Below are 27602 nucleotides of genomic sequence, written 5' to 3'. Positions count from 1 at the left end.
TATGATTACCTTATGATTGAATGTTATAGAAATTGTAGAAACCGCAGAAACATTAATCAAGAATATTTACGTTAAAATGTTAGATTTACTTCCATTAAATTGAATTCCATCTTAAAGATAATCATCTAAGTGAAAAAATAATGTAAAAGATAACGTGTACGCGTTACATAACATTTCAGCGGATAGCGAGTCGAATAATGAGGAAAACAGTTTGCTTTTCAACTTAAGATGCATCACCGACGTCACCGATGCAATCAGCATATTGGAGTTCGCTCCTCCGAACTTTTTTGCCGCTGTCGGGAGTACTTATTTACGTACCTTCGAGACAAGTCCCAAGTTCGTCTCCGAGAAACGCTTAAAGACACTGCGAAGAAACTGCAGGTGTGCCGAGGATTAATTCAAACGTCACCGGTGCAGAATAGGTGATCAGGCTGAAGGGCAGAGGACCCCGACGCGGCAAAGAAAATAACCGTGGGACAATTAGTTCGTTAGTGCTCTGCCTGTGCTCCGGGAATCCACGGTGCAATCACGGATTGCGACAAACGAGAAATGATAGAAACGGGCACTGGCCATTATTTGCCCGACGTCGAAACGCGGCAACGCACGAAAATGAAGAAGCTATATGTCAGAGAAATCAATCCACCGTCCTCTCAAATCGTTTAAGGACACCGTCGTCACTTTTTCAATAATTGCAAGGTAGAAAGGAGGCAACCCTCTCGTTCGCTCGCTCGCTCGCAAAACCCATTGACCCGCGATCGTCACAGATATCCGTGCTTCCTTCGAACACGAAGCTAATTTGTACGAGACTAATTTTGCAGAAGAGGTGGCGAGAAGCAAACAATCAATCGTTCTTTTCATTTTTCTAATTATTTTACGATTGACGCCGCATCGTTATACTTAACATCGTCAAATATAACAGAACCGATGTACTTTATACCTTCACATAATATAATTCACTAGCAGAGCAGCATACCTTATTAATAAAGTTAATCAGAATCGGAATGTGCTCATACATCTCCCTCGCATCGTTTCCTCTAATAAAATATCCGAAAGTTTGCCCTCAACCAATTCTCGCGCTCTTATTTGAGGGCAAAATACAACGGTGAACAAATCGCTTCCGACTCAGGACATGTATAAATGAACCGCTGTTATATATTTCCCCTTCCCAAATTTTAGATGCACCGAATACGAATTGTGAAAACGGGTTAAGAGCCAGCCGTGGAAACGTCCGCGATGTGAAAAAGTGGGAAAACGATTCCGACGACCGGATAACTGCTTTCGATCAGATATTCCGTGGCTCGAAAAGCGGGCCACATAATGAATTCGTGCGCCCTTCGCGTCGGCTGGCCTGGTTTCGTTGCGGAGACGACGACGGTACGCTAAAGGAAGGTACGTAGTTCCCTCCGCGCGGATTCGCGCGAGATCGCGCGGATTAGAGTCCGTTCCTCGGCCGGAAATCCGAACATAAGTCAAGAATCCATGACGGACGACCGGTATCGACCGAGTTGCACAACGCGCCGCGGAAAGTTGAATTCTCCCTTCCCGTCGTTTCTATGAGAGAGAGAAAATCTGTTCTGCAAAGCGACAAGCTTCGAATAAAAAAAAATCGGAAAAAATCGCGACTAGGATTAAAGTTCGTTTGCCGTGGCGAAAGCTGAATCGACTAATCCAGTTTAATCACCGTAAATATAAAATTTTATTTCCCACATACAGAACGTTCTAATTTCGCGACTCGCTCGTTCCACGCGCGATTTTTATCACCGCGAGATCGGAGATCGGTTTTTTACCGGATTAGTTCAGCTTCGCAAGCTCGGATTCGTTGAAAAACGACGCGGGAGAAAAACGAGGAACAGTGTCACAGATATCGATATTATTGCCACGCAGTTTTTTTTCCCCGATAATCCTTACGTTAGTTAATTATTTTCTCTCGGTGGAAGTGAACCGAGTAACATGATTAAATAAGGGGTCGATTTGCTCTCAGCAGTGCTAACGGGATTTGACAAGGTAAACGCGCTATATACTTGCCGTTATATATTTATATATATATATATATATATATATATATATACGTATATATAGAGGTCGTATCGACCTCCCTATAGGAGGAACTCGCTGACAAGGTTACAAGGTTGCACTAATTGAGGGTTTTAATTTCCTGCCCGCTCTCATCCCAAACCGCCAATTTATTTATGTATGCGTAGCACAAGCCAATCCTTCGTTCATGTTCTGAAAACGTCGATCGCGTCGAGGTTTGCAAACGAAAATGATGTGTCCGAAACAGCAAGGGCGTCCACTATATAATACTCGGGGAAATTACGAAGGGGTTAATTGAGGGATCACGCAAACGCTTAACTACGTGTGTGTAATAAATAAAATAAATATTAAACACTTTAACGCGTTAAATATCTTAGACATCGAGATTTACCCGATAAAATCTTAAAAAAAGACTCTAGTTCTCCGAAAGTATTCCTAGAAAGAATTGGTTCGGAAGAATGGATCGGGGGAAAGCATTAAGCACGCGTTTATCCTTTAACAACTGATGAGAAACCGACGCGCAGGAACGTGATGTAACTTTCCGCGAAAATTTCTAGGACTTCCGGGGAGAAGCTATTTCAACAAGACTTCGATAATCTTCGACATACCACATCGCGACGCTCGGATATATGCGAATATGAGCCGGCAATGCCGGCATTAGCAAGTTGTATTGTACGATGCTTCACACACTTTCGTCTCACACCGTGATGCAGTGTGTGTACGGCTTGTTTACAACGTGCCGGCCGCAGTTCCTACAGACAGCCATTGTGCTGTAAATGTCTATCGCAGAACACAGAGTACTCATTGTAACGAAATGTAGTAACGAATGTCGTCGGCGCCTAGACGCGATAGCGTCCGATTCAACCTCTACCGGAGGATTTTCAATGCAAATCACGATTGAAAAAAAGCAGACCTTCTCACATATATTCCACGAGAAATAATGTCCAACACGCTTGAACTTAACAATCTCAAATTCTCTTATGATGCTTAAGAAGATTAGCATTTTTATAATTAATTAGACGGTTCGAATACTTCATGTGCGGGCAAAAAAGAATCGACTGTGGGTCGCGTATAACGTTCTTGTGAAAACAGACAGAAAACTATTGATTTTTGATTGAATGATTATACGACTACGCAAAGATTTTCGAAAAACATAAAATAGAACTACGCCCATACAACGGATTCTTGTTCAGATAACGCTCTAGTTAAGATAAAGTCACATACCTCGTGACATTCTTCTTAATTCTTATACGATAAAAGATTAAGAAGCGATAACGAGATTATTCGGAGAGCCTTCCCTATACCCTTTTCGCGTACATAGTTTTCCGCCTTTCCACAAATACCGTTTAACCGCAAAACGAGTCGCGGAAAGGCGGCTGCGCGACTCAGCCGGGGTTCGTCGTCCACGAAAATAAAAACTCTCCGGTCCGGTCTAGTGCTTCGACAACGGCGGAAAGAGAGAACGAGAGGACCGCGCGCGCAGTCGTGAAAAAGAGTACCCGGGCGAACGAGCGAACGGGCTTCGTTCCTTGTTTATTTATTCTTTCGTAGAATCAACAAAAATTTCGCCACCGGCCAGCCGGACCCGCCGCGGAGCGAACAGTGGACCGCGGCCGAGCCAAATGTAGTTGGCCGACCGGCCAAATGAGAGTTTGCGTCTATTATTACACACCACCCAGCAGTCGTAAGCCGACGACGAGCCGCCGCGTCGCGCGGGACCCGACGCTCGAGAGCAAGCGAGGGAATGAGTGGACAGGCGAGAGATACACGGAGATTCAGAATCATCATTCTAATGATGGATTCCTGGAATAGCAATCGGAATCGAGCTGTTCGTTTATAAAAACATTTTATCTACCAGATAAATTCGATTTCTAAAACCGATTCATTATTTTTTAAAGCCTATTCTTTTAACAGCCATTAGTCCAAAGTCCAACACACATAATATTTCATGATATTTCCCACACTGAGAAATAACATTTGCGTGCGATACTGGATTCTTGTCAGATATATCTATTTAAAGATAAAGAAGATCGCGCGCGAGTTGATGCTATTTTTAATGTCACGATGTTGGGAAAGCAAAGGTAACAATCCTTCACACATGGTGCATGTGTCCATATTCTAAATCTAAATATTCATGAGTTCCGGCTATTAGACTCCGATCCTCCACGAAATAGAATTTTGCGAAGCTTCGGGGTGAGACGGGGTAATATCGTTATCGTTACATTCGGACGACGGGAAAACCGTTATCGACCGCGCACCGTTGACATCGAAAATTCATGAGGGAATATTTAATTGAAGAGCATGATCCCGAGACTCGCGGCTCCGTCCATTTAGCAGAAATTGAATTGTCATGGAAGTCGTAGAAACGTAAGCGAAAACCGATCGCTCGAGAAGTCCTCAAATTGCGTGCGGGGGAAGTATTTTCGAATGCTTCCGGAGAGCTCTAAATCAATTCTGCGCGCTTTACGACCGTGAGAATCGCTGACGAATATCGAGAGCGCTAACGAGAAAGAACGATTTCAGCGGTCGGTGCTGGTGTTAATCGCACGTACAAACTCCGATGTTTGTTCCCGAGGAATCTGCAGAGTCGACGACTACGCGGTCAGCCACGCACGTATGTCGCACAAATCGTGACGCTAATCAGTCGCGACGCTCGAGCTCGTGCGCGCGCGCGATAAGATCGGCGCCAGCCGTCGCGGAGAAATCCGCGATTGCGATAACGATCTTGAGGCACATCTCGCAATCTTCGAGTCATTAATTCTCGGATAAACGCGTTGTAAAGTTCATTCATCAGCATCCGTCACCGCGAAAGAAGACAACGTATTACGTAATTAAATCCGTTATATCTAGCGATGTTACTATAGCGCATATTATATCGTATATTCTTTTACGCCCAATCATACTGATAATGCCTATCAGATGATAATCGAAAAATAATAATTGAAAAATTATGCTAAGTAATCCACGACATTATTTTACCGGATTTAACGAGGGGGAGGGGGACAAAAAGAAATGTGAGTAGCGAGGGTTTTCGAGAAAAATGAGTATAAGAGCGAAAAAAGTGATTTCGCGCAGGTCACATCTCGTCTAATTACACACCGAGAATTTAATTGAGATTCTTGCTCTTAAACGTTGACAGCTTGAAAGACACTCCTCGAATGTGCTTATGCAAATTACCATCCCGAACGACAGCTAATGGGCTGGATATTAAAAGAACGCAAATAATAACACGCGAGCCATCGAGGTACGTTATCAGCGACCAGCAAGCGGTCACAATACTATCGCAATATCCCGGCGCGCATATATCATCGCAGATATCGTACGACAGCGTGCAAATATATACGCGGAGTCATAATCCGCGCGCGCGAACGGCAAATTTCACGCGTGGATAACGCGTGATAAATCGTGCGTAATCAGCGCGGAGGATCGCGTTACGACCGCGGATTCCTGCGCTTATCCACTTGTTGGAGAAAGAACCGCGTCCTAAGGCGACTCCGAAAACTTACTCCGAATCTCACGATCGTCGGCGCTGCGAGGCGGAAGATGTGCTCTACCCGTCACCGCAAAATCAGACACCAGAAGGCCGCACACCAACTGCTTTTTAAATTAAAGATGATTTCACGAGCGTCTATAATTCACTTTAACGAGCACTCCGACCGATCATCCGTCGGGGGGATTCAAGAGCAACGTCGTTTCCCTCGCGCAGGCCGCTGCGCCGCGGCCGTCGCCTACGCGATCTCTTACCAGAAGGATGCGAGCAATTGATTTTCTTTTTTTTTCTAATTGAACCGCTTGTGGAAACTGTACTGATTAAGTACGTTCAATAAAGTTCAAGGTCTCCGCTGTAAACGAGGCAATCGAAGAATTATGATTCGCTTTTATAACGCAAAAGTATATTCACACTCGTGGTGCACCCGATGAGACACTGTGTGTGTGTGTGTGTCTCAAGGATAAATATTAAATATAGATATCCCTACGGAGTCAGGATATGCAGCCTAAGTTCAAAAGTACTTGTCTCTCGCTCGTTGCGACGCGCGCCGAGTCATTTATCAATGGTAAACAGAAACGGAGCGATGCGGAGACGGGCGCGGCAGAAATGCACTGTGCATTCTGCGCATATTTAATGCGATCAGTATGCATCGGGTCAAGAATATCGTGACGCGTCGCGCTATTTTTCCCCCGCGCAGAAGAAACGTCAGGCAGGCGACGCACGTCATACATTATTCGCGAGATCGTGCTTCACGCGTTGAAACGTAAACACGCGCTTCGATCGCCGCGGCCCGATAGGAGAAATCGGTATAATCCGGTTCACGAATACCCCAGTTTACATCTAACCGGGACATTTACTCTATCGAGTTTATTTTATTTAAAAAAAAAATGAACTTGATGGAGGAGAGTTAATCATCTTGCTCGCGTATACAAGAAATTATTGAGAAAAAGAAATGTACATCGATTATATATTGCTCTGCGCAGAAAATATCAAAGGCAAGTATCCCCGGAAAGAATTTCTTTATTAAAACGCGAGCGATGTTTAATCTTCGTCAAGATTACCGTTTTACGGCGTATATATACTTTCAGAAATATCTCGACAAAATTTTTACCAGAGTGGGGCCAACGTAGGACCAGGATTACACCAGGGCTGCGAACCATTTGACGCTACAAATGCTTCGAAGCATTCCTCTTCTCTTTTCTTTTAATGAAGAAAGAAGGAGAAGAAAGAACGCTCCAAAACATTTCTAGAGCATCAAGTGGACCGCAGCCCCGGAGATATCTCTCTTTCTGTGAGGCCGCGGCGATCGAAGCGCGTCTCGTGCACGTCACGTCAGCGCGTAAAGCGGACGGCGCGGCGGTCTCGCGGAATAAATTTTCGCGGCGCAGAAAAAAAATGGGGCGATCGTTGAGACCGCACCGATGCGCGGATACAGCGTCGACGACGCTCCTCGTGGCGACGACGACGACGAGCGCAATTAGACTGGAAAAATATTAGCGCGGTAACGCGAGATCTCGCCGCGCGGTGTAACGCGATGCCTTTTAAATTCGGTAATTGTCCCCCGCGAGAAAGTGCTCGCTCGCTCTCTCGACCGGCGACCGACGTAAATTGACGACGTGGTGCGACGCGACGCCTCGCCTCGCGTAGTGAGTGTCGTGTCGTGTCGTCAGATTCCTAAAATAATCTCAAGCAGAGTCGACCCGTCACGGCAACTTAGAATCGCTCGCGACTTTTGGCGACGACGCGTTCGAAGCCCCAATTCGATTGTCATCGGCGATCGACATTCGGAGCAACGATCGAACCCTCGGCGATCCGAAGCTCTAGTTTCCGTTCGTTTTACAAAACTCAGGCGAAAACTTGATTCTTTCCAAGGCGAGAATGTTTAAAAGGTATGCGCTATCGCGATTTGAAACGTGATTTAATTTTCAATCGGTGGGGAGCTCTCCGTCGATTCTTTCTCAGAAGAAAAGAAGAAAAGAGAATACGCGCGAAGATGCTGCGAGAATGCTTTGCATTATGTGTGTAAGAAATTGCGCCCGCGAGAAAGTTAAAGCAAAAGCGGTTTATGATATCAAACGCAAACATCTTGAAACGCGTTACGATCTGAATTTTAACTCCGCGTATATCCCCGCATCTCCGCCGTGGCGAAACATCGAAATTACGGGTATAAGTTCGCAGAATAAATTACGGCGACGAAGCGCGCTCGTTCGAGCGACGAGGCGACGTTTCGAAGTTACGCGAAAGGATAACCGAGCGAAGCACCAATCGGCGGTAGATCCGTTTATTCGCGTCTTAAGGAAGGTAGAGATAAGCCATGCCTGAAGATCGTTCCTTACGATTTAGCACGTTCGAGTGGAATGATTAGAGGCGTGCTTGCCGCGAGACGACGTTCCTCGAGACAGGCTCATGCATTTACCGCGAGAGATTACGTTAATGCGTTTGCGTCCGAGGTGTCGCGATACCCGTGATTAGGCAGAGAGAGAGAGAGAGAGAGAGAGAGAGAGAGAGAGAGAGAGAGAGAGAGAGAGAGAAAGAAGCGAGGCGAATAGCGTCTCTCTCGTTGGAAGAGAAAAACGAAGGTGGAAACGCGAAGACGTGGAAAAGTTGGCGGTTAAGGATTCAGCGATCCGCCGAAGACCGCGGCGACCGCTCTTGGCTACGCGCCAGAAATTACGACATTTTCGCGTCGCGACAATGAGTTATGACCGTGAAACATTATTTACGCAGCCGCGAGCTGCTTCGCGTACAAAGAGCTCGCTCGCTGTACGCGCGACGACAGAGTTACGCACCCCCTTGCGAGTCCAATGACGATGAGTGTGCGTTAAAACGATTTCGAGATTCTCGCGTATTCGCATTAAATGGCACGAATTAAAACGACCTTCTCTCTAATGTTACATACACATCGCTCAGCGTCTCTCAACCTTTCCCGATATCTCGGAGAAAAAGTGAACGCGCGGCGCTTCGCGCGTGCGGTTTCGCAATCTTTTCGGTCCTTGACAAACGCCATGACCGATCCTCAGCTGTAGTTAAATACGTACACTGAGAAAAAGATTTATTATTTGCAAGAAAATAGATTTCTTTGAATACCTTAACTAAGTAAGTTTCCTTACTTCAAAGAAGTATTTATAGGTATATTTGAGAAATTATTTTAAACTCAGAAAAATGTTTTCTTAAATCTACCTAATACTTCTTTGAACTAAGGAAACTAAATTCAAAACATTTAGTCTATTTTCTTGCAAATAATAATTTTTTTTCAATGTAGTGTCAAATTGTATTCAATTTGAGTCGTTTTTAACAGTTCCTATAGGTCGCCACTGCTCTTACTCAATGTATCAATTTAACCAAACTAAATAGAGTTAAAATAATTCTGTTTTATGTTAGAATAATAAATTTCGACACACACATGGTAATTAAAAATAAATGTTACTTAATTCGGGGTATTGATTTAAATTTCACCCTTTAACAGTGTATTTATTCCAGAGATCAATCCGTTCGTTCGATTCCGTAAATTGTGTAACCGAATTATGTTTTGATACGCATATCTGTCTCTTTCTATATAATCACAGTGTCTTTGAAATACGGATTATCCGGCCCTCCGATATCGGATTACGTTGCTGAATTTTACGATTCCGATTAAGCCGCCGTTTTAAGACAAACTCGAGGCGGAAACAAGATGAAAAGGACTCGCGGTGAATAAACGCGCGACGTAAAAACAAAGTCGCATAAATCCTCGACGTTGTGTTTAAAAGGCGTCAAGTCGGACGAGCGATTAGATAATTATTTACGCTGCGCGCAGCTCGCGTTGAAAGAAAAAAAAAACAAAAAGAAAACCACCTCCCGGGTAATGTTAAAATATTTAGCCGTTCGCGCGCGCACTTCCGTTTCGTCAATTTTCATGACCTACATTCGCCCATTGAGGAATCGGAGCGTCACGTTAGCATCTCGTAGGAAGCCTGAAGTGCGACGTCGCGGACGCGTCCGCTCGATTGGATCACCCGGGAAAAAAGAAGAGGCTGAAAACCGAGGGAGAAATAAAAAGGGGGGTAGGAAAAGACCGAGCAAAAACACGGGAGCGTCATTCGGCGAGAGGTCGGCGACCCCGAGGTGCCACCTGTGTGCGTCCCAAACCGGTCTCGTTTTCGACACTTGGTCTCGGTGACACACACCGTGGCGCCCCGACCCTTTCTCACCCTCCCTCCCTGCCTCGTCGCTCCGATATTGTAGTGCCGAATTTCATTTCCCTTGTTCTCGGTACTTCGAAAAAAACGGTCGAATATGCGACCGTGCAACAAGTACGTATACGTCTATAAGCGGATACTTGACTTTTTGGAGTAAAATCTCGCCTAGAGGATACTCGCTCGCCGCGTCGCGCCGCGCTTTAACGCGCGAACGTGCATGCCCGCGTGCACGCGCACACGCCTCTCGCCTGCGTGCGTGCACCGCAACGCGTCAGCTGTTCGAGCAGGGACGAAGAAGACGAAGAAGCGCGCGGCCGCGCGCTCTCGAGACGATCCGCGTTCCTCGACCCCGCGGAAACGAGGCTGGCCGAGCGGCGCGACCTCCGGGAGGGAGGAGGGAGGCGAAACCTCCGGGGGAAGATGGCGGGGGTTGGCCGCCGCGCGAGGTTAGGAGGTTAGGTTAGGTTATCCAGTGCCGCTGCACCGGGTCTCGACGAGTTTCGCGGAGCCTCCGGCTCGCGCGAACGCGAGTTCCATCTCTCTCTCTCTCTCTCCCTCTCTCTCTCTCTCTCTCACTCTTTCGTCTTTCGAGGAGAGAGAGCTTACTCTCGCGAGAGCGGCGGCTTTCGCGGCGGCTCCCGCGAGAACGCGAAGCACCGCCGGACCAGGTCGATAGAAATGGCGCCACCAAATAAGCAGGCGGGAGGCGGGCAGGCAGAAAATCAATCGCGTGTACAACACGCGGTGTGTTTTGACGCGCCTACTCCGCTCGCGAGCGGATCGGAGCGAACTCGCTCGCGCCACGCTCGAGATCGGCGAGCCGGTTTCCTCCTCCCTCCTCTCGCGAGCGCGAAGATTTGTCGCTTTCCGCATCTTCGCGACACTAGAATCTGAAATTACGGACGAGCAAGCGCGCCGAAAAACATACAGACGCCGATTTCGTGGTTTGCGTCGCGCTATCGGAGCGCAATTGAAAAGAAAAAAAAAAGTTTTAAAAAAAGAGGTGGAGGCGCGAGCGACGTTACCGACGGAGGGAGCCGGAAAAGCGGGTCCACGCACGCACGCACGTACGCACGCATTTGCGCGTATACACTCGGTCATTTCGCACTCGCATTCGCGCTCGTAATCGCGCGTAATTCCGCGCCAATTTCATGGTTCGCGTCGCTCGCGCGACGCGACGTTAACTTATCGCTTGCTGGCTTACTTTTGATCACTCGGTCCGTCGTGGGGAGTTTCTGCGAGTTGTTGGAGGTCATGCTGTATTAGGATAAATGACGAGTGGGCGCCCTCTCTCTCCTCTCTCTCGCTCAGCAGCAGCAGCAGCAGCAGACTCGCCTCTCGCGCGCTGTCCTTGTCGCTCGCGCCCGCGCCGTTATTTTCTTTTCCGCTTTCCTCCACCTCTTTATCTCGCACTGTTGCTCGTTCCTCCTCCTCCTGCTTCTCCTTCTCTCCTCCCCCGCCTCCTCCTCCTCCTCCTCCTCCTCCGCTTCTTCTTCTTGTGCCCCTTGTCCTTCTCCACCTCCTCCTCCTCCTCGTCGTCGTCCACCTCCTTTTCCTCCCTCTTGTCTCGCGTGCTTGCTACTCGCACGAGATAGCGGCTACCTTCGGCGTATTATACGGAGGGGTTGGGTAGAAGGAGAGGGCGGTATTTTCACCTCGAGAGCCCGGCGCGGCCGCCACACACACACATGTACACACGCGCGCACGGAAATACGCCGCCGGGGAGGGAGAGAACGGACGCGCGGACGGCGGGGGTTCGGTCGGTCGGTCGGTCGGTCGGACAGGCGGACGGGGGGAGGGAGGGAGGGTGGAGCGGAGAGGTGACGGAAGTTATCGCACGGAGCGGCACATCGGTGCCTAGGAACTGTTCACGGGCGTTCTTGACGGAGCCACCGACGCGAAAGAGGAAAAAAGGGGAGGGAGAGAAAAGGGGAGAAAGGGGCTGCTCGCTCGCTCGCTCGCTCGCTCGCTCTCTCTCTCTCTCTTTCTCTCTCTCTCTCTCTTTCTCGGCCGAAGAGATCCCTAACTCCCTCGGTCTCCTTTCTCAGGGCGGTCCCCTTCTCGCACCCCGGGGGAAGGGGGGAGAGAGGGTAGGCGCGACCGTGCACTCGCGGGTGCACGCGAGTATCGACGAGCGGCGGCGGGGAAGGGGAGCGGAGAGAGGGGAGAGGGGGGGTGATCCCTGTCGGGCTCTAGCGAGCTCGCGGGCTCGCTTCGGGATCGCTGGACCACGCGTGAGCCGCACGACGACGACGACGACGACGAGCGACGGCGGCGACGGCGGCGGCGGCGGTGGTGGCGGCGACGACGATGGCCGATTTAGATGGCGACGACAACTCGGTTGACAGGAATAAAGTCGGCCACGACTCGGAGCAAGCGAGTCTCCCTGCGAAGCGCGCGACACTGCACCACGATTATGGAGAAACGAGAACGGTGGCGATCGAGAGACAGCGGCAACGGTGACGAGACGGTGGCGACGGTGACGGTGGAAGCGGCGACGAGGACGACGTGGAGTAATACGGCGACGACGACGACGACGACGACGGCGGCGGCGGCGGTGGCGGCGACGACGACGACGACAGCGACGGCGACGACGGCGACGTGGACCGGGACACCGTTAACGACACGTAGCACCGCGACACGTAACCGCGAACACCGACACTCGCGGTCGAGGCACCACGCCGCTAAATTTTATCTACAAGATGTCTGTCTCTCTGCTTCTCCGCGGCGCGCACACTGACGGCTCCTCGGCGGGCAGGAGGACGGTCGCGCAGTCCGCCGCGCGCAGCGATCATTCGAGACAGCCGATTGGCCGCGCCGCCACCAGCTGCCGCCACCCGCCACCTGCGGCCTGCGGGCGGCCGGCGGCCGGTCGCCGGTCGCCGCGGTCGCCTCCGCGACGGAATAGCGGAGGCGCCACCGACCGCGCGAGCGGCCGGCCAGCCGCGGATCGCGAATCCCTTTCACCTGTTATTAATACGACGATAAGACTCCTCCGCTTTTCATCCGCTATCAGCCCAGACAGCACGCGTGTCCAAAATCAGGACATGAGACGTCTTAAAGACATCTTTAAGACGTCTTATGATATGATGTCTCAATGACGTCTTGTATCCCGATTTTGGACACGATGTTGTCCGGAAGGAAGACCTGTTAGTTTAGCGTCCATTTCTACCAATGTAGATTGACTTTAACTTACTTTTTATCTTTTTCTAATTGTTAGAATTATGAGTCACTCTTCTCGCATTTGAAACGTGCAGAAAAAAGTTACGTCTTTTTAGGTCTCGATAAGAGGAGTCAGAAATCAAAGAGCATATTTACTCAATTTACTTACTTATTAAGATAAATAGTTAAGATAAATAGTTAAATACAATAATATACGTATGTGTGTGTTTATGAATTCTTTAATGGCTCTTCAATGGCATAAAAAACGTGATAAGACTAAGGAATAACGTAATTCATATAGTGGCTAATCAGCTTTCCGTTTTTTTTTCTGGAAATAATAAATATATAGAAATACGTAACGATGCGATAAACTACCGTGCCGCGTGCAACGCGTTGCCACATTCTGTATGAGAATCATAAAAATTACAATTTAAATCGTCGAATATTTTATCCAGCGGTTATGTGAACTTACGTATGCGCTTGCACACTATTAGTAAGTAGTACAAATGTACAAAGACGATACAAATTGAGTAACTTCTATGCCAATTATTGGAACTTATAGAAAATTAAATGAAAGTTTGTTTACGTTTTAGAGAGGAAGAAAGGGCTGTAGCATCGGCTACAGTTTATCGACGGGAAACAAGTCCGATTACTTTGATACCTCGCGAATACGCCCAAAAGTGATGTTACATATTGATAATTATTTGTGAAAGTGCTACATAAAATTTTATAAATCGAGAATGCGAGCGAGAGGGAGAGAGAGAAAGTGAGCGAAAAGTATGTATGTATAAATTTATTTGTGTAAGCAGCAAAATTGATGCGAATATTGTAGTTTAGTAACAGATTGAAGAAAAAATATTACCTACAATAGTGAGACATTTTTAAATATATTTCGAAAGTAATGGTTTAAATGTTCTTTTCTCATAATTGGACATTGCACGACTGTAAAAATTCTAAAAAGAAGCTTGTCCAATTATAATATTTAACACGCTGTGTCTTTAGTTAATATTTTACGAGATTTTTTTTCAGCAATTCCACAAAATTTAAACCGAAATTTTACGTAACATTTATAATAATCTGTTTTAATTGGATATGTAAAATAAAGTTTGAAAAAATAAGTATATATAGGATATCCTATATAATTACCGTACAATACATTAATTTATATATTTTATTTTCTTCAGCCGTATATATGCAGAAAATGAACGCAATGTGGCTAACAGATGTTAAAATGGTCTAACACTTGCGACCGCACATGAAAATTAAAAGCATTAGATAAACGTCTAAATTTCTAAATTGTCCAAGATTTTTAAAAATATCTTGTCAAAAATCTTGTAGCGAACTCCATCAAATCTGCGGATTACCAAAATTATACCGAGTTGAAAACGCGCGAGAATAAGTTCTCAGGAATAAAGAAACGATATGAAATATATTACGTCGAATTTGTAAATCATCGAAGGGGGTTGGAAATAAGTTTATACAAATAAAGCAAAGTTGGTAAATAACAGACGTTTTATATGAATGACACTGAAAAGATAAACCAGAAGAGATAGCTATGAAAGAATATCAAAAGAACCTTTAAATATCTAAAAAGAGCTGTCGTGATATTTATATGTCCTATTCTCTACAATAAAAATTTTGGAGATTAATTATTAATTGCAATATATTCACAATTCATAAGTTGATCAGATGATGTAAAGTTTTTTAATTTCCTGCAATGATAGTATGTTTCGGAAATGTTATTAATTTATTTAATGTTATTATAATTGATTTTATTCAAGTTATCTTGAAGCGTGATGTTAAATAAATGTATAAAAATTAAATTTGACGGATACATGTTATTAAAAATATACAATAGTTGAGACTAAATGACGCGCGCTTCGTAGTGTCTATATAGTTAATGTTAAATTCTATCAGCTATGAGTTTGTATTGTACTGTAGATGCAATGTATATATATATATATATATATATATATATATATATATATATTAGCTATTAGAAAAAAAATTCGTAGCAATAATTCCATTAGCGCCGCGATCGAATTGACAACGTTCTTTCTTTTTCTTGCTAATAAATCTGCAAGATAAGAGCACGAAATACGAAACAATAGGCTCGTTTATGGGAATGTTTGTAAGCAAAACGAATAATATTTGGGAAACAAGTAACAGTAAATATTTCATAATTTTTAAGTATCTTGTTAGCGACGGTTCAACGTTTTTTATGGTATGCGCGATCACCGCGCTGTGAGAACGATCGCGAAGAAATTTAAAAGTAAAAAACGATACAGTAAATTTTCTGAGTAGAAATCGAAACGGATGAGGCAAGTCAGGCAAGAGACGCGAGGTTATGTCGTCTCACTGTGACACGCGAAAAAACGATTCTATTAAGATTCGGATATATCGCGCTTCGAAACATTTATTTCTCTAGTGAAATTCACTCACCGATCACGGCACACCGTTCCGGAAGACCCGCCAAATCACAGCCGGGAGGGTGACACGTACGGCGTGTCGGGGTCCATCAGCACGGCGACAATCGGCGTTCATCTCGTCCAGCGACAGCATCCCAGTGTCCCACTCGTTTCAGTCGACACAAGAAGGAACAGAATATCCGGCGTACGTTCACTTTGCAACACTCCGTAAACGGATTTCTTTTCGTTCGCGAGAAAAGAATTACACGAGCGACTCAGCGACAACGTCTCGCGACTCGTACCGTTGAACGTATCACGTATTTTGCGCTTGCGCTTGCGCGCGCGCCGTCGCCGCCGTCGCCGCACCCGCACAGTCGGGTCGGGAGTCGGGCGAGGGGTCGAACGCGATTGGCTCGCAACTCGAGCCCCCGAATCCGGCCAATCACGTTCGGCCGCTCCGAGCCGCCGGCCGCCGCGCCGGGGCGACGCCGCGGCGCACCAGGCGGCATGCTAGGCGCGACTGTTTTTACTTGAAAGCAGCGTACGATTAAAGTCACCGCGCGGCCGATTGTTTTGGCCGGTGAGCGGCCTTGCTACTCGTTTTTGTCGACGCTCGGAGTACCGTTACCTGCGGAAGTTATTCGGCTATCATTCTCCCGATGGATTTTGCACAAGTGGGAAGTGTTCGTGGTCCGTGCCCGTCGCCGCGCGCTCGCGCAGTGCTGCCAACCAAGTGCTGATTCGGAACGCGCTCGTTTCTGCGAGTGGCACTCCTGCTCCACTCCTCGTTTCGCGGGCGGCGAAAGTCGACTACGCGAGTATTCGCTGTATGTACGCGTTCAACAATGACAACAATTTGTGAGTGTATCAAGTCAATCAAGTGCTCGTCGGAATGAGCGTGTCACACCACACGAATCGCTCTCCCGAGACGGAGACGTCGAGACGAAGGTATATGTACAATAATAGTGAACGCGTTGCTTTCGTTGTGACATTCGCGAGTGATAATCACGGCATTCGTCCCGTCATGTTCGGACTCTCGATGAGTGTAGCATTCATTTATCTCGTGTGCTCGTGTCGACTGTCGTGCTTCGCGCTTTTTGAACGCTGTGCCGGAATTGTCTCCGATTATCTCGGTAGGTAAAAAGAGGGCTGACTGCGTGATATTGTCGTATCGTGTGATTGGAGTAACGCCGTGATACATCGCCCGTGAATGCTTCATAATCTCGCGTATCTTAATTGCGTCGCGTAAGTTAGCGGCCGCGGCAGTCACGATTCTTCGTCGTGCAAATTAATAATGCAATTTTACTTTCGCGAGATTTTCGAGTTCGATATCGTAATGTATGTATGTATGTGTGTTGCTGCGACATTTAATTTTTACAACATCTTCGCGGAAAGTTCGATTTTCCATGCCTGTAGAGAGGGGCGAATTTGGCCACGTTCATCTCGCCCAGGGCTTACTTTCCTCTCTAGGGAAGAAAATTGATACTTTTCACTCGGTATAGCGGGCGGTATTGTCGGTATTTTTGAACCGACTGCGGCCGCGTCGCCGCGTAGGAGGGGATAGGCCGTGACGTCACCGCGCGGGGCGCGCCGGGCCAAGGGACGTCCCTCGCATTCCTCGCATTACTTTTCGAGCCGCCGAAACGAGTGCCGCGGGAGGATATGCGCGATTATTCCCTCGCAATTAAACGATGCCACGGCCGCACTATCGAGCTCCTCGACGATGCCATAGAATGCCATGGATGTTACGCAACGTCGTTCTGGTTTTCTGGAGCAGGTATATTTCACTCGAGATACGAGAAACGACCCGTGAATCGCCCGCGCCGTCTTCCTCTCGCGATCGCTGCTCCTTTATCAACGACGTGAATTGAGAAAGAAGGCGAGCCGCGCGGAGGTGTCGATTGCTCGTCAACGCGTGTAATTTTCGTGCGTGGACTCGGGCGATTTATTCAATCGAGACACGTCGCGCGAGTGATATCGAGGTTCAAATCGCGTCGCTGCTCTGACTCGCGTAATACCGCGCAGTGCTGGAAAACGGCGCCATGATTGTTCATTGGCGGAACGTCGGCGTCGCGGATACGCAGCGGATCGAGCTCGCGCCGGTGGTCGTCACGACGATGTTTCACGGTGATTGTTACGGTGCGTACAACTTGTAGTGAACTCGATAACGTCAGATTTGACAATCGCGTGGTGTAGACTTGTGGCACTCGTACGCGTCAGCGGCTCGCCGAAAAGTGAAATGCTCCAGCAAACACAGAATACACCTCAGAGGTGTATTCTGTGTTTGCTGGGGCGTATTTCGCGAGAAAATAGCCGGCCGGTATCTGTCGCGCGCGACACGACGCGACGCCGTACTTTCGAGCGCCGCGGCGCCGCGGAAGGGCCGGGGCACGAACATTGCCGTAGCGTCTTACGCCACCTTACGTGAGAATTGCCTTAAGACCCGGACACATAGAAAAACTTAAGCAGTAAAACTCAAGCAGTAAGCAAATCAGCCAATCACAGTCAAGAACTTAAGGCACGGCCCTAAGCGGTAGCGAATCCATACCGTTGATTTCTTACTGCTTAAGTTTAACTGCTTAAGTTTTTCTATGTGCCAAGGCCCTTACGCCACACGTAAGCCAAACGTACGGCAACGCGTATAGAAAAACGTAACGTAACATATTATACGTTATATGCGTTACGTTACGTTTTTTTATGTGTGTTGCCATATGTTTGGCTTACGTGTGGCGTAAGGCAATTTTCACGTAAGGTGGCGTAAGAACGCTACGGCAATGTTCGTGCCCCGGCCCTTATAACTCGAATCTTAATTCATACGTATCTTCTCGTACGTGTAGTTATATTCGAGGTTTCGTGTGATATACAGTGAAAGAATGTTCGGACGAGATCGTCTCTCCCGAGAGTCCCAAGACGCCCGCGTCAATCTCTTTTTTCGCGAGACGAAACGTGCGCGATGTCGACGCCGCGATTCTCCGAGTCCTTCCCGCTTCCCGCCGTAACATTCGTGCCACTTCGTGGTAACGTCGTCGATGTCGAATATCAAGTATCTTAGAAATGACTTCGTCAAGAGACATTTATTTATAAAAGATTATGTTCCATAAATAACTTAATTAAAACATTAATTTTTCATGTTAATGACAATGAGACATTGATGACGATTTTTTATTTTCCCGATTTTCCGAGAATTTAAGTATTTTCTGCCGCTCTAATAGAAAATGCAATAACAATTATAATTATCGTCTCGTGTATCTTTTCTTTTAACAATCAAGTATAGTATAGTGCCGTAATAAATCTTTGTTTGAAACATATTTTTCGAGAGCGAGATTGCATACAGATCAAAGTACCAAATATATTTATATTTATACGCGATTGATCAGTCAGATCACTTGCATTCCTGGTTTATAAACCATGTTTCAAGAGTTATATTAGTAACAAGAAATAATTTGAAAAATTTGATTTAAATTGATTCTAACGTAAAGACCTTTTTCAAAGGAGTAATTAAAAAAAATATTAAATCTGCATAACGAATCAGATGTTCGATGCGCGTGACAATTATTTGATCGATTCGATTATTTTTATGTTACAGAAAATATCCATGCAGAAAGGAGCATCAGCTTCGCATCGAAGGAACAGTGGACATTCCGAGCAGCCTGAGAGGAGGAGAAGGTCCGAGGGAGACATCGGGCACCGGCGGAGCAACTTTGGGGTAAGTATATATCATCTCTTATCTGCATAAAATTAAGTTTTTTTTTCATTTATTCGGACTTTTATTTCGATTATCTAAAAATAATTAGAAAAGAAAGGAATTATTTAAAATTTTATAAAAATTTTTATTTTTGTTAATATTTTTTCCGGAAAATAGATAATTATATCAGTAAATCTAATTGAAAAACGAATTAGATGCACGCAAAATTATGTGTATCTTTTGAAACATGAATCATTTTCAGCGCCTTTTTAATTTATATCTTTCGTTTTTGTGTTACAGTATCATCGTAGCTACGTGGCCGACGTACTTCGCCCGTTGCGCATCGGATCGGTGAGTGACGAATTTTTTATGATAGTATTGGGGTAACGAATTTGCGAGACTATATAATATTAGATATTTATATTGTATCCATATAATATATAGTACTATAGATAAATGCGACTTCTCGCACAAATCCGTTGCCCTAAAATGGATAGACTAGATCAGACTAGGCTAAATAATTAATCCTGGAGCATCATTATTTATCGATTTATTGTGCTTATGGGAGAATGCACCCGTAAGCACATACGTTTTATGTCGGTGCATTATTTATTAATGCATCTAATGTTTTTTGTATCGCAAAACATGCGATGTACACCAATCGCCTGAAATTTATTATTTAAATTTGGCGAATTATTTAAACTTGGCAAATATACACGGAGAAGAAGATTATGTATTATCAATAGCATTAGTCTAATTGGAAATAATCTTGTTAATTCAATACATCATGCTTTTGTTTAAATAAAATAAGTATTTTTTTTAATCAAATAAGTATTGTTTCTAATACTGTTATTGAATTAATAAGATTTTTTCCAATCAGACTAATGCTGTTAATACAACATTATTTTTTCTCTGTGTATATCTTATTATCAAGTATATAAAGATATTAGTCATGATCTTTTTTATACAATATTAAAATAAATTATTTAGATTTATTACATTAATTACATTTATCAAATTTATTTTTAAAATTATTAAGAAATATATAGAAATATAGAAAAAGACAAAGAACCAAAATAAAATTTTGCAAAATATAGAACAATATTTTTGGATATAAGATTTTACTTAAGTTTTTTGTAACGTTTATATTTCGTGCAGAATAAAAATTTCAAAAATATTTACATTTTTTATATACAATTAAAATAAACAGAAAATAAATTTTTTATAGATAGACAAGATAGATTAATTACAATTATAGAATTAAAAAATAATATAAAAGATATAAGTATCTGTAAATAGGGTATATAGATAGGTATAATAAAATAAAATTAATTAATTGATTATATATACATAAAAAATTTTTGATAAAACACAATTAAATGTGTTTTATTCTTCATTTTTTTCTCTTTCTCTCTCTCTCTTTCTTCCTATTCCAAATATTGCTCCAGGATTAAATATTACATAAATTGGTGCAAAAAAGCAAAATGTATTAAATTCAATGTGCATGCATTTATACAAATGAAAAAGACCAAAAGATATTTTGATTCACGTTGCATACATTCCGCATGAACCTTATTGTACATACATATATAGATCACACTAAGAAGTGTGTTAATCGTATTTATTTTTGTTGTATACATATGTATAATGTACCAATTTTATCCTAACTTTTTATAGTCTATTCATGTAGCTTGGCTTTGTATAAACAAATCAAAATAAAATAACGTGAGATCCAGTGAATATTTTGTTGCGGAACAGAATCATTTTTTATGTAGAATAATCTTAAAAAGTTGATGGTTTTCATATCAATTATATTGCATTAAAATACATAATATAGATATGTATTTTTGATATGTCATATTAGATATAAATTTGATAACTATTTGCGTTATAATAACGAAATATTTATATAGATATGTATAGGTATATCTGCATTGTATATAAGAATTTGTAAAGACAAATGTTACAGCGTAAGAACTTGATAAATTCATTATATATTGATTGTAATATATTAATTATGTAGAGAAATATTATTAGTCCCTTTGGATCTCACGTCATTTAGTCTGAATATCTCACTTGATGTCTAAAGTGAGATTAAGTAACGATTTGTGATTCGGTTCGCGGTTCGGTTCGCGATTCGGTTTATACCAAGCATTATTTGTCCATTCATTTAATAATTGATTGATCGAGTCATCGATTAATTTTTAAATTTCTGTTGTCTCGTGTTTTTGCGACTGATTGTGAGATATAATCAGGACGATTTTTATTAGAGAACGGGATTAACATAAAATTCTTTCATTTCTTGATGATATATAATATAATTCTATTTTACTTTTTATTGCTGCTGTATAATTCTTGGACGAATACATTAATTACGCGTATTGTTTGTGAAATTAAAAGCAAACTTAAGTCACTTAATTATGATTTTATTAACGATCCAACATGATTGTTTATTTTTTCCGATATGATTGCCGCGCGCTTATTAACGATCGCAACGATTCGTAATTGACCGTAACGTTATAATCGTCTGTCGGCCCTGTTAATCAGCCGACATTGAAAGAGTTTCTTTCTCCTTCTCATTTTCTGGTTGACATGCAGCCAAAATGGATTTGGCCAGTAACAACGCAATAGGTGAGTTCAATAATCTTGGCCAGAAGAAACTACGGAAACTACGCTATATCTTATAAGGTAAGGTCTATAGTGACCAGAATTGAAGGTTCGTAAGGTAATTAAAATATATAAGATAACATACAAAATAATTTGACACACCTGTTTATTTGCCCAAAATAAGGCTATTTGTTTATATTTTCTCGCATATGTGCGAGATTAGAAAATCCCTCCTCAATTAAATCTCAATCGCGCGCGTGTTAAAACCCTCAATTCTACATTTCCCAAATCTCAAGTGATCCACTTTGAGGTATCCCGCTGGATTAACCAGCAAATCAGGTCCCTTATAAATCGTGTCGCGGTCTGAATTAAAGATTTATATTCAATTTATACTAAAAGGAACGAGAGAAAGGAAAGGAATATTTGCTTAAAAACGATATGCTCAAAAATGCTAGTTACGATATGACTTTAAGAAAGAGTAAAGAAAATACTATTAGACAAATTTCAAAATTAATTTGATCGTAAAAGGGATACTTGTTCGGTCGAGTTTATAGCGCGAGGGTTCAATTTTAACCGGGAGGAATATCGAAAATTTAAAAAGGATATATATAGGACACATAAAACAAAAACTCGTCCGTTCGGGTAAATAGGTAAATACATGTATCGAACGTTAGATAAAACAAAAACGCAAGTTTTTCAAAATTGCGAGATAAGAATCCCGATCTTTCTTCGCAGTGCTCTCTGCTAGACGTTATCTACTTCTTTGGCGAAATGAGATCTATTACGTAAACGGACATTTGTCTGATTCATCATTTTTACTTGGCTTTTATGACAGAAAGCTATATACGTCAGTTTTGCAATCACAATGCAAGCGGTATCTCGCTTTGCGCTCAACCTTGCACCACGTGCATGCATGTCGATAGAACAGACCCATGATTAAAGATCATAAAGTGTTATGGCTCTATCCGGACGGTTGGTATAGTTATTCCGCATAAACGACAGCTGGGTAAAGCTAGTCTTCCGTTATCGCTTGCTATTTGAATTTTGCACATTTGTGCACCAGTTGCTCGTTGTTTGCATCATATATCGTGTACTGTCAGATCGATGCGAAACGTCGTTTGCCGTTTTTCCATCAAACTTCGTGTTAAAATTAAAATAAAAAAACAAAATTCTTCAAAAAAAAACTGAAAAATTTCTTTTTGGATGAAAAAAGTACAGCGGAAATCGTGGCAGCAATTTTATTTCAATTTTGCTGAAATCTTCTTTTTATCTTTGTTTGACAAATATGACATTTATCAATTCAATTTTTTAAAGAAACACAGATGTAATGTCAATATTGAACGAATTGTAGCCAAATTGCTGATGCTGTTCTCTAAAAATCGATTTCTGTATATCTTAATCGCAGATAGCTTTAATTACTTTTTCTTTAACAGATGTTAGATCAGACAATATACTTGATAGAAAGTCCGTAAGCAAAATACGGAAATTCCACGATAGCAGTGAAAAATAGAATAGCATAACTTAAATAAAAAAAGAAATATTCATGTATTACTTAATCAATGTTAATCTAGGAAAAAAAAATCCTTATTTTTCTCTCAATTTAACAAAATTTACGTTTTAAATTAACGCTTTAGAACTTAATACATTTTTAATGAATGACTTATGATCGATGTTTTTTTCTACGATCATTACGAGATTCCTGGAAAAGTAAAGCCTGTTCCTCCATTAAAATTATGCCAGAAAAAATAATAGAATATCCTGCAAAATCTAGTAGTAGTATTTTATCTTGTAAAATTATTTCATATTTTATAATACTTTAGTTATATATTATTATGTGCATTAGCTAAACATACGTAAGAAACGACAGATATTTGCGTAAACATTGTTATTAATCTCCAAAATAGGCAGCTAGTCAAATGACATTTGGAGGAAAAAAATATTATACATTATGCTGATTATATGCATAATAATAAAGCATAGAGCGATGTAATATTAATTCTTTAATACAAGTGTGTATGTGTCTTGAGTGCGATCGCATAATTGCATCGCATAATTAATTTACGTACTCCAACGCGATTTAACCCGTTGTTCCTTGACATCCTCGATGTGGATTTCTTCGAATTCGAACACCACGTACTGTATATAAGCAGGAATTTGACGGATTTATTACTGTATCATAATAGCGAAGCTTTATCTTATTATTTTGGAAAGAGTACATTACAGTAGAAAGAAAAAAGAATATTATAGCTAAAAATGTGACAGTTTTATGACATGTCTTTCTACGTTCGATAAAAATTAAAAATTATTTTAATCTACAGAATTAAGTATGAGCTCGTATTTTACGTTATAAATGTTAATACTGTTTTAACACAAACGAAAAATTTACGTGTACGTTACAAACTCTGTACAGCGTAAAAGATCGATAATGATTCCATAAGATTAGACGTCGTCTGAAATCTCCCTCGCGCTGTTAGATCCTCTTATTTTGCTAGATCCTTTCTTACAGACTTTTGATCGTTTGGCAATCATTCTTGTTCTTTGTGATAGGTACAGTAAATTGATTGATTGATTGATTGATCACCTAATGAATGGATGGACTTTGATTTGCTTTCCTAGTGTGAATATAAGATGATAATCGGAAAGTTTCTGAAGCTAAATAGCTGTTATTTTAATGGCTAGCCTGAATAAAATAAACTTTTTATATTCCTGTTTTTATATTTTTGGCTTGATAATAAATTCTTAGGTATAATACAGACTTAATAAAATCTTTATGCAAGAATTCTTTGCATTATTTATGGAATGATGACCTAATCGTTTATGGAGCACGCATTTATCGCGCATTCTTGTTTGTTGAGGAAGAGCGAGAGAGAGAGAGAGAGAGAGAGAGAGAGAGAGAGAGAGAGAGAGAGAAAGAGAAATGCTAATTATACATATTATATGTATACTAGTTTGACCACATTATATATATTCTCTTATTTTCTTAAAGTCTGCTGTTTTTTTTTATAAAATAAGCATATCCAATATTCTGCAAAGTATTTAATCTTACGAACAAAAGCATATATTATGCGCTTCGATCTTTAGCAAAATAGTAAATGTTCTTCCTTAAATATCTATCTCAATAACGATATAATATATTGTTTTATAATTATCATATTGTTTATACAACTGTAAATATAAATTATATATTTGGTTTGCACCGTGGAACTCCAAAAATTTAGCTGTAATATGAACGAAAATTGCAGTATATTTAGCAAAGCATATATCAAAAGTTTAGATATAAACTTGATAGATAACGACAGTAGATTTTAATCATGTCTACTTTATGTAGAAAAAGTTATTTTCTATTCTAATGCAATTTCTAACTTAATCGACTTTTCGCACGTAGGAAGCAATTGGTTACAGCCGGTCTATGCGAAAAAAAGCATTTCCCTGTTTCGATGGACCGAGCGTAAAGTTATATTTTATATAAGTACGTCTCGTTTATTCGAAGCGGTCCACCAGTACAGAGTCCAACGTGGCAATTTTAATGAGTCACGTCGGACAAATTTTATGTGTTACGTGATTTGTGACAGGGATCGATTAAATATATAGCTAAATGTGAACTTTGTTCAAACCACGAATTAACAGAAATACGTTCACAGAGAAATATCTATGCAGAATTTATGTAGAAAGTCAAAAGAAGCTGATTAACAATAGCGAGCTGGTGATCGCATACTCTTACCTCATCTCTCTTTCTGTTATCATGGAGAATTGGGACCTGACGTTACACAAAAATGATTTACAATAGAAGATTTTAGTTCGTCGAGAAATTTGCAGAGTATAATATGGATGTCTACATCCGATTTCGAACAATACGAACAGCTTTTGCAATTCACTTTAATGAACGGATACTAAACGCGCGTAATCCCCGATTTCATCTCCCCTTCGATGTTTCCACTTACACGAGAATAAGTATCTGAATGTAGATATATGCACCGTGAGTTTTGATTGACGGTATGTATCGTAAGCTCGGCTGGAACGTCGACAGTGAATCGTTCGGTAACAGGTTGACAATGTTCTGAATTTTATTTTTCCTTCGCTCGACGTCAATCAATAGCCTTTGTCGTGTCTCAAGGGAACTACGCGCGATAATTCCGCATGCGGCTTGCAGCGTCGTTTACATAAGCGTTAGAGCTGTCTCGCTTTTGTCGGCAACAGCCTGAGAGAATTTGTAAATAACGAAAGCGCGAAACGATTACTACAGCCTGATATTTGTTCAATCACGTAGTCCGGTAAGAAATAGTATTTGAAAAAAAAAACGTAGATATAAATTTCGGATTTTTACAATAACGACATTGCTAGTTTTGTATACATTTCAGAATTTGTAGCAACAATTACTGAAGGAACCTGATGTTCACAAGATAGAAAGATTAATTAATGTTCGGCAGTACGGGAAACGAAACTGTTCTTTGTGTCAATCAGTAAATTAATCACAAAGGGATAAAATGTTGTTTATCACAATATGATCTACTGTTTTTATCTATTTTGATACAAATGAATAAAGCTTGAAATAGTTACGGAAGCTAATCTGAAACGGTTGTTTTTTTCTTTTCATATCAGGTATATCTGGAAAAATACCGAATGAAAAGTTTAATCCTCGCAAGTAAACAAGATTTCTTTGAAGTTCTGTTGAACTCCTTATGAGAATTGTTCTGAGATCCGCAGGACTTGCTGTTATGTCGAAAATACGATACATTTTTCGTCTTTTACGGTACCTGAGAATGTATATAGGTATATGATGAATCCATGTTTTCGGGAGCTTGAAGCTATAAATATTCTTTGGGAGCCTATTTCTTTCGCACTGGCGGCGAAATATCTAAAAATACGAACATGAATATGAAAGTACGATTGTGCATTTTATATTCACGCAATGCGGCTGCAAATGACAAATAATTCAATGAAAATATCAACATACATTTTAAGCTTTATTGAACTTTATTAGCTTATCGGTAATTCATTGATATCTATTTTTAATTGTAGTATTAACGATTACGATTCAAATAAGACGATTTTCTTATCAGAAAATACAGATTGTGCTATGGATAATGCAATTGCCGTGATAGTATCTCTGTTTACCAGAATAAATTGAAACAATCAAAGTAATTGTATAGTAATGCTTTATTACTACTATTTCAAAACCTTGCGTTCCGTCGATAATCATCCGGAAGCAGAGATAGGAACACAAAGATAAACGCTAGCGAGAAAGTAGAATTAATGTCGCCTAATTTCGAATAAATTTAAAGAGAATCAATGGCTAATAATGAGAGTCAGTGCACTGAGAAAAAAAAATTGTTAATTTCAAAAAATATTTAGTCCAATACGAGCAACTAAACATGCTAATTAATTAACTAAACATTAGTTGTTTCTACAATTATTAAGTTGCACCAAAAAAAGTATAGTGCATTCATGTCAACCTTTAAAATTTTTTAATCAAGAATTAATTAATTCAACTAATGTTTAGTTAAACTAATTAAAATGTTTAGTCGATCGTATCGGACTAAATATTTTTTGGGATTAATAAATTTTTTTTATCAGTGTGGTTGCGATCGGATTCATGTTCTGTGTTCAAATATTTTAAAGATTATATAGGTATATTATATATATATATAATATTGTTTTATTGTTAATTTGCGTTATCATCAATTTAGAACCAAAGAAAGAATAATTAAAGATCATGGGATGAATATATGTGAATAAATATATAACAATGCTTTATCTCTAATAAATATTTTCTAGACAACTAAATTTTTTTTAATAGATAAAAAACATTTCTTGAGAGAGAGAGAGAGAGAGAGAGAGAGAGAGAGAGAGAGAGAGAGAGAGAGAGAATTGCTTTTAAAGTAAATATTTTTTTCATCCAGCCTTTGATATTTAACCCCGACGGGAACGTGCTTTCGTTATCACCTGTTAAATTTTAATAAATCGACAAACATTCGGAAAATTGATAAATAATGAGAAATTAGTCGATCGGCAAATGCAGCTCGCATCTTGCGACAGCG

General features: G+C 41.7%; 1 protein-coding gene and 2 long non-coding RNA genes across 3 annotated transcripts in view; 2 read left to right on the top strand and 1 right to left on the bottom strand.

The window, feature by feature from the left end:
• Positions 1-12578, bottom strand: part of LOC143901169 (uncharacterized) — a 33347-nt gene extending 20769 nt beyond the window's left edge. Inside the window, exon 1 of the mRNA XM_077413221.1 lies at positions 10907-12578. Coding sequence (XP_077269347.1) covers positions 10907-10958 — 52 coding nt within the window. The 5' untranslated portion in view covers positions 10959-12578. The remainder of the gene's footprint in view (positions 1-10906) is intronic.
• LOC143901170 (uncharacterized) lies at positions 131-14463 on the top strand. The gene is made up of 3 exons (XR_013258009.1): positions 131-696; positions 1177-1389; positions 13458-14463. It is a non-coding gene; the product is annotated as an uncharacterized LOC143901170 (long non-coding RNA).
• A 1662-nt stretch (positions 14464-16125) lies between these two features.
• Positions 16126-27582, top strand: LOC143901109 (uncharacterized). Its single transcript, XR_013257978.1, has 4 exons — positions 16126-16220; positions 18859-18978; positions 19258-19308; positions 21556-27582. It is a non-coding gene; the product is annotated as an uncharacterized LOC143901109 (long non-coding RNA).
• Positions 27583-27602: the final 20 nt, after the last annotated feature.

This window comes from Temnothorax americanus, unplaced genomic scaffold (genome assembly GCF_048541705.1).
Source record: "Temnothorax americanus isolate GAGA-0224 unplaced genomic scaffold, ASM4854170v1 Scaffold32, whole genome shotgun sequence".
Classification (NCBI taxonomy): domain Eukaryota; kingdom Metazoa; phylum Arthropoda; class Insecta; order Hymenoptera; family Formicidae; genus Temnothorax; species Temnothorax americanus.
This window is presented reverse-complemented; position numbering and strand designations above follow the sequence as displayed.